The sequence below is a fragment of the Tigriopus californicus genome, chromosome 10 (genome assembly GCF_007210705.1).
Source record: "Tigriopus californicus strain San Diego chromosome 10, Tcal_SD_v2.1, whole genome shotgun sequence".
Lineage (NCBI taxonomy): Eukaryota > Metazoa > Arthropoda > Copepoda > Harpacticoida > Harpacticidae > Tigriopus > Tigriopus californicus.
The window spans coordinates 15671696-15678165 of NC_081449.1; the positions used below are offsets into that span (position 1 = coordinate 15671696).

Genomic DNA, 6470 nt, shown 5'->3' on the forward strand with positions numbered 1-6470 from the left:
TCTTTCTCCTCCGTCCGTCTCCTGGGTTCATACAATCTCGCCATCCTTCCATTGATCCATCGGAACTTCCGGCCCGCCCAAAACTTGTGGAGCGACTGGCTGGCTCACGGTCGGGGCGTGTTCGTTTTCCTCCCACCCTCCCTCCTCCCTCCTCCCACTCGTATGGGCCTGTTGTCCATGTGGTCTCGGCTGGCTCGAGTCGGTACGGCAGCCGGAGCGTCTAATGGGCCTCCTGGGGCATGGATCCGCCCTCTGGCTCCGCTAGCGGGTGTGGTACCCCACCGACTCAATTCGAATGCCGTGTTATGCGAGTATCAGAACGCAGACACGCTGGCCCTGGTCACGCTCAACGATGCGCCCAAGTTGAACGCCTTGACCGTGGCCATGGGCAACCAATTGGTCGACGTGGTGGAAGAACTCAAAACCGTAATCAGATAGCAGATATTATCCTGATCTTAAGCCCGCGAAACCTTGGGGCTGGTAGGGCCCATTTCCGATAGGGCGCTCATACTTAAATCGCTAGTAATTTCGATTAAGAAGAGAAAAACCAAGCCATATTTGCAACTAGTTTCAGATGATCACATTTTGCTTCCGCTTTGATGGCTAGGCTAGCTTCTCCGGCCCCTATCCCGAAAGACTTCATACCCACTACATACATCTTTGAAATCCCAACCCAACCACTTTCTTATGTTTTTTTTCTCTTACAAGCTTCCGAACATTCTCAAGTTATTATATTTGCTCGTATTCAACTCCTTGCTCCATAAACAATTATTTTTCTGGCAAGATATAGTCGAAGCAAGAAGAGAGTAACTTAAGGTATTTTTCTGAAGCGGATCGGGTAGTCCATATCTGGAAACACGGGCTGGGCCCCACCTTAAATGTTGGATTATGGCCTAGCGACATCAAGGCACCCCACGAAAATAAGCTTACACAGGCTTATGGGGAGGCCTGGGGTCTCATATTAAAATTGTTGCTTACGCAAAATCTCTGATCACCCAAACCAAATACATACACATATATATATATATACATATTTATGGTCACAAAGGGGTACCAACTCTTGACCTAATATTAAATCTGCCGTGAATTACGCGTGCCCTGTTGGGCTGATGGCGTCCCATATACTAAAGGACTGCCCTTCTCTCCTCTGTATAGAAATCCCAACTTCGAGCCGTGATCGTTCAAGGTGCGGGTCGAGCTTTTTCGGCCGGTGGCGATCTGGATTGGTTGATGGAACGCCATAGGGATACGCACGGCAACAATCAAAAAATCATGGTGGATTTCTACAAGCGGTTCCTTTGCCTGCGGAACGTGCCCGTCCCCGTTATAGCATGCATCAATGGGCCGGCCATCGGCGCCGGTTTCTGTTTGGCCTTGGGGGGATGCGACATCCGGGTCGCCCATGATAAGGTTGGGTTCCAATGCTGATGTGGTCCCCTCCACCCCTTACCCACTGACCTCTTTTCTGTCTGTCCTTCATTAGGCCAAGTTGGGATTGACCTTTGTCAAGTTGGGCCTTCATCCGGGTATGGCCATTACTCATTTTTTGCCGCTAATGGTCGGACCATCGCTCACTTACGAGATGCTTTTAACGGGACGGCTGATCGATGCTCAGGAGGCCTTTGACTTGGGCATGGTCAGCCGCATCTCGGCTGACCCTCTGAAAGATGCCATGGATATTGCACAGGAAATTGCGACGGTGGCGCCTATTGCGGTGCGCAGTACCATCAAGACATTGCGGAAGTCGCAAGATCGACCCACGTCCCTAGAGGTGAGACAAAAGAGATGGTGTTTTTTTTTTTGGTTAATTTCTTTACCACGGAGCGGTTTTTTTTTCAGGAGGCCATGACTTACGAATCCCAAGGCCAGGCCGTGACCTACCCGACCAATGACTTGGTCGAAGGGATCAAGGCCCTGAGAGAGAAAAGGAGCCCCGTGTTTAAGGACGATTGACCAGACGTGACGCGGGTTTTTGGATATTCAACTAGATAATCATATATATATATATTTTGTTTAACGATTATTCATCGATGAGGCTCATTGAAATAATAGTGCTCTATTGAAGTGGCATTTGTGGGATAGGTTGCTTAAAGCTAAGAATAATATGAAGCATAACGCGCTGATGTCATGTAGAAGTTGGCATGTAATTTATGCGCATATCACGACCGCTTATCGAGGGTGCATGGCTGAATGAGTGTTGGCCGATTGCATCTCGGATAACGAGGGATAGACCCCTTGTTGGGGGCGTGGTTGCATGGGTATCGGACCGGAGTCATTCGGATAGTTCTGACGAATTTCCACCATCTCAAGTGGAGTGGGAGCTATATCCTCTTTCTCGAGACAAAAGAGGATCCGAATCTTGTGCACAATTTCGGATCCAGCCAAGAGAAGATCCAAGACCACGGCCGAAATCACCGTCGGAATGAGCTCGTAGTTGTAATCGTACAACTCGTGATCTTGATCGGGGCCAGTAAGGGTATGGATCAACCAACGTGCTCCCAAACAGGCCCAAATCACTGGAACGGAATGGTCAATCAATTCGCGAATTCTTACTCAAGAAATCTTCCATTGGATTACCGTGGAAAAGACACATGGAGTACCATATGATATCCAGGATGCTGAACTTTCCGCATTCGCAAAGACATCGCTTGCAGCAATCCAGGATGGAAGCAAAGCAGACCTGCACATAAATCAATGATTGTCCAATCATCTGAAGTGTCAATAACATGCAATTAGCGTAGAATAAGGCGATATTTACCACCGGATCACAGAAGCAACAACAACATTGACGCCAGCAATTTCCGAACAGGGTCAGGATGTGAAAGGGCAGGAAGAAGATCCAGACCCCGGCTCCAGCTACCAAATAGTGGAATCCAAATTCACAGGGGTACGACACTGCAAATGATTGTTCATGAGGGGATTTACTTTTGAGTCAATACCAAAGGGTCGCTTTTTGATACCCAGGTATGTGGTCAAATTTTGCTCAGTATCACGGCTGACGAGCCAGTAATCGTTGATCTCGGTCTCGTTGACTTGGGTCAAATTTCCGTCTTCGTCATAAAGAGGAAACGTCACAGATTGCGTATCTCCATTTTCGATGCAAGACGCGTCGAATCGGATTCCCACGATTAATCGATACCAATTGAACACGTAAAAGCTGGAACGACGTTTAAAGTGAACCATAGAGGCGAAAACAATCTCGCGATGCTCTCGAACATACGGGATCATGATGAAGAAAAGGATTTGAGACGCAGGCATGCACGGGCAACATAAACAACGCTCACTCTCGGCAAATCCTAAGGCTGTTCCCACCATATCGCCCACTTTGTTGGCCCGGTCTTCACCCACAACTTTGGATAAGTCCTCATGGAACTAATAACAAAACATTGACCAAAGTGTTAATGGACCACCAATCAATCAGTTTCAGGTGTTAAACGTTGAGCAAGCATCCTATGGGAGCGATTTTTTTTTCGTACCTGTCCTGCCGCACGATCCAATCCTGTTTTCCCGATGGCCTTTTGGCCGACTTTATCCCCGACTAAGTTCCCAATAATGCCCCCGATAATGGGCGGACCCACGGCATTGCCCACTAAGGATCCCACTTCGGATCCACCGTAGCCACCCGCCCTTTGAGCCGTTTTGCCCGCTGAGCCCGTTGCTGAAACAATACCCAAAACGATAAAAGAAATCCCTTGTATTCGCTGAAATCATCTTGCTCACCTCGAGGAGGGTGTTGAGCGGGTAAACCATGTTGTGGATGGGGTTGAAGTAGTGGCTGATGAGTGGTCGTTTGAGGAGGGTGGGCTGAACCCGGTCTATTAGTAGCACTCATTGAGCTGCGGAACAGAAAGAGGACCATGCATCGAACAATGACGGACATTTCAAGCGAGAATGACAATTTGCAAGGGATCGTATGATTTATTAAGATTAGTAAGGGGTCACACGCATTGGATGATAGCCTATTTTTTCTTCTTCTTGGTATCCCTCTCCTTCATGCGAGTGTAGAAGGATCCGGATTTGGCTTTGCGAAATGCTTCGAATGGGTCGCTTCTTACACCCATACCCAGGAACTTATCTTGCTTATCCCGCACCTCTCCCCCGGAGATGGGTTCTACAATGCCCGATTCTGACGATCCCAGACCCGAGCCAGTCTTCCAACCCATCTTTTGCATCATTTGATGCCCTTTGTTGGATGAATCCAAGCGTTGTTCCACCGTTTGAGAATCGGCTGCCTTGGAGCCAAAGCCCGAGTAAATCTCATTTGGACTTGGACTACGACGAGTGCCTCCTCCTCGCCGTGACCGGGGACTGGGACTACCTCGGCCCCTCCCTCCGCCCCCATGACCGTTGGGACTGGGACTCCGTCGAGTAAGGTATGAAGGCATCGAGTAACCACCAGTAGGAGAGAGAGACCTGTCGCGACCACGCCCATTGCCTCTTTCAGGCGTGGACCCGCGGGAGCGAGAGCGAGTGCGCGAACGAGATCGGGAACGCGTACGCGCTCGACTCGACGGAGCAGGCGAGCGAGATTTGGAGCGATATCGCTTCCGCTTGGGCGTTTCTTCAACTTTAGCGGTAGCAGGTTTGGTGGCCAGTTTGGAATCACCTCGTTCGGGCGTGGAACGGGCACTGAATGGCTCTGGACTGGCGGTTCGCGATCGTTCGCGATCTCCGGCATCGATGGCTTCGGCCTTTTTACGGATAGCGGCGGTTTTATCGCGTGACCATTCGTATAAGCCAATGACTTCCCAGCCCTCCGGATCCCGGGGTCTCTCATGACTTGGAGGGGCATAAAAGAGTTCCAGGGCTTGGAGCAGACGCTCACTAGGCGGGGTGGGCGGCGGGAGACGAATGTCATTGGCATTGATGGGCTTGTATCCACTGTCTTCGAGCTTGACCAAGGGCACCATTAGACCAGCCGGCAAATCATAGTACGGCAAATTGGGCTTGAGCACGGCCTCATCAAAAGCAGCAGGAGGAGGTAGATGCTGGGCCTGGTGCGGAGGGGGTAGCTGTGGTGGCTGCTGCGGTTGTTGTTGTTGTGGGGCTGGGCGATGATGAGGATGGTTGGGTGGAAAAGGAGGCTGTTGTCCGAACATGGGTGGACCATCCGGCAAACCCCTTTGAGCGGGAAATCCAGAGTTGTATGGCCCATAGGAATCGTCATACGGATCAGCCAGCGCATCATTGCCTGCTCCGCCAAAGGGAGGCGGTGGTCCGCCTCCAGCAGGTCCACCCATGTGCGGAGGTGGCCCTTGAAATCCACCCGTATGCACCGGTGGTGGCCCATGGGGTTGGGTTCTCAGCGGGGGTGGTTGTGGCTGCCACATGGGCGGAGGGCCTTCATTAACCCCGGTATCCCAACGGCTCCGTCGATCGGCCCGGGCCTTGCTACGGTCATCATTGTTGTCCATAGACCAAGGGCCAGATGACTCCATCATGACGTTATTCGAAGGGGGAGGGACGGACATTTCGGGTGGTTCGTGCCTGACGGATGATGAGACGGGCGTGACCGGGATCAAGGGCTTTTCCTCGGCCGCTTTGATTTGCTCCTCCAACTGAATCTTCTGCTTCTCCAGGCTCTGAATCGTGGTGTTGGCGTGGTTGACAAAGTTCTGATGCTGCTTTTTATAGTTCTCGTACGTGTCCGTAATCGCTTGGGCGGCCACGCCCACGGCCGCCGAGTAGGTCTCTTTGAGCTCTTGCAGGAACGCTTGCCAAGAGTTCTGAGTGTCGCGCATCTTGTTTAAGGTGGATTGGCTGAAGATGTGCTTGTCGTCCCACAGCTTAATGAGCTTGTCCAGTTTGGGTTTTTGATCGGGCTGGGCGCTGGCTGAGGCCCCGCAAAACATCTCCACGGCCACGGACTCGAAGCTCTGCTTGAGCTCCTCGGCGTGTTTGCGCATGCAATGATGCAGCACGTCGTTCATAAGATACATCAAGTGCAGCTTGGTGGCGAAGGGCGCATCCGCTTGCGTCACGCGGAAGGCCAAGTAATGGGCGATCAGCTTGTTGTTGTCGTGACCCGTGGCCTTTTGAAAGATCCAGCTCTTGCCGGAGGCAATCGAGTCCTTGGTGCAAGACTCGACAATGGGATGCATGACCGTCTCCAACTCCTCCATGTCGATACCCGTGTCGCCCGCCAACAAGTTCAGATGCTCCCAGCGCGACTTCTTCAGCGTGTCCTGCGTGGCGGTCTCGATTTGCGCGGCCGTGACCTGATGTTGGGCGCTCAAGTTGCTCTCGGATTGGGCAATCTGGTCACGGAGACCCTGTTGTTGGGTCGAGAGGCGCTGGATCTGCTCTCGCCACTCGCCCGTCTTCACGTCCACCGACACGGGCGGGGCCGACAAGGCGGGCAGGACGGCGGGCGGCGGGCCTTTAAACGGGACACCCCGTTCAAATGAGCGCGAGGGTGAGCCGGGTCCGCCCGGTCCACCCTCGCCGGGTAAATAGGCCGGCACATCCAT

The 6470-nt window shown here is 52.1% G+C and overlaps 3 protein-coding genes across 3 annotated transcripts in view; 1 reads left to right on the forward strand and 2 right to left on the reverse strand.

Annotated features, from left to right (window-relative positions):
- The first annotated feature begins 6 nt into the window (after window positions 1-6).
- Window positions 7-2070, forward strand: LOC131888964 (3-hydroxybutyryl-CoA dehydratase-like protein, mitochondrial). Its single transcript, XM_059237934.1, has 4 exons — window positions 7-426; window positions 1156-1410; window positions 1484-1771; window positions 1840-2070. The coding sequence occupies exons 1-4, from the start codon at window positions 163-165 to the stop codon at window positions 1951-1953; spliced, it is 921 nt and encodes a 306-aa protein (XP_059093917.1). The 5' UTR covers window positions 7-162; the 3' UTR covers window positions 1954-2070.
- LOC131888962 (uncharacterized) lies at window positions 2041-3880 on the reverse strand. Its single transcript, XM_059237932.1, has 7 exons — window positions 3721-3880; window positions 3477-3658; window positions 3221-3372; window positions 2961-3157; window positions 2759-2895; window positions 2578-2680; window positions 2041-2516 (listed from the first exon to the last, which is right to left on the reverse strand). Exons 1-7 carry the CDS (start codon window positions 3878-3880, stop codon window positions 2170-2172), a joined length of 1278 nt encoding a protein of 425 aa, XP_059093915.1. The 3' UTR covers window positions 2041-2169.
- LOC131887634 (calcium homeostasis endoplasmic reticulum protein-like) overlaps window positions 3837-6470 on the reverse strand; it is a 3530-nt gene continuing 896 nt past the window's right edge. Inside the window, exon 3 of the mRNA XM_059236264.1 lies at window positions 3837-6465. Coding sequence (XP_059092247.1) covers window positions 3960-6465 — 2506 coding nt within the window. The 3' untranslated portion in view covers window positions 3837-3959. The remainder of the gene's footprint in view (window positions 6466-6470) is intronic.

Coding starts and splice junctions, on each gene's coding strand:
- LOC131888962 (XM_059237932.1), bottom strand. CDS start 3,880: ATGTCCGTCATTGTTCGATGCATGGTCCTCTTTCTGTTCCGCAGCTCA. Junction 3,659..3,720: donor CGCTCAACACCCTCCTCGAG/GTGAGCAAGATG, acceptor GTATTGTTTCAG/CAACGGGCTCAGCGGGCAAA. Junction 3,158..3,220: donor CTTTTCTTCATCATGATCCC/GTATGTTCGAGA, acceptor ACGTCGTTCCAG/CTTTTACGTGTTCAATTGGT.
- LOC131888964 (XM_059237934.1), top strand. CDS start 163: ATGGGCCTGTTGTCCATGTGGTCTCGGCTGGCTCGAGTCGGTACGGCA. Junction 1,411..1,483: donor TCCGGGTCGCCCATGATAAG/GTTGGGTTCCAA, acceptor GTCCTTCATTAG/GCCAAGTTGGGATTGACCTT. Junction 1,772..1,839: donor ATCGACCCACGTCCCTAGAG/GTGAGACAAAAG, acceptor TTTTTTTTTCAG/GAGGCCATGACTTACGAATC.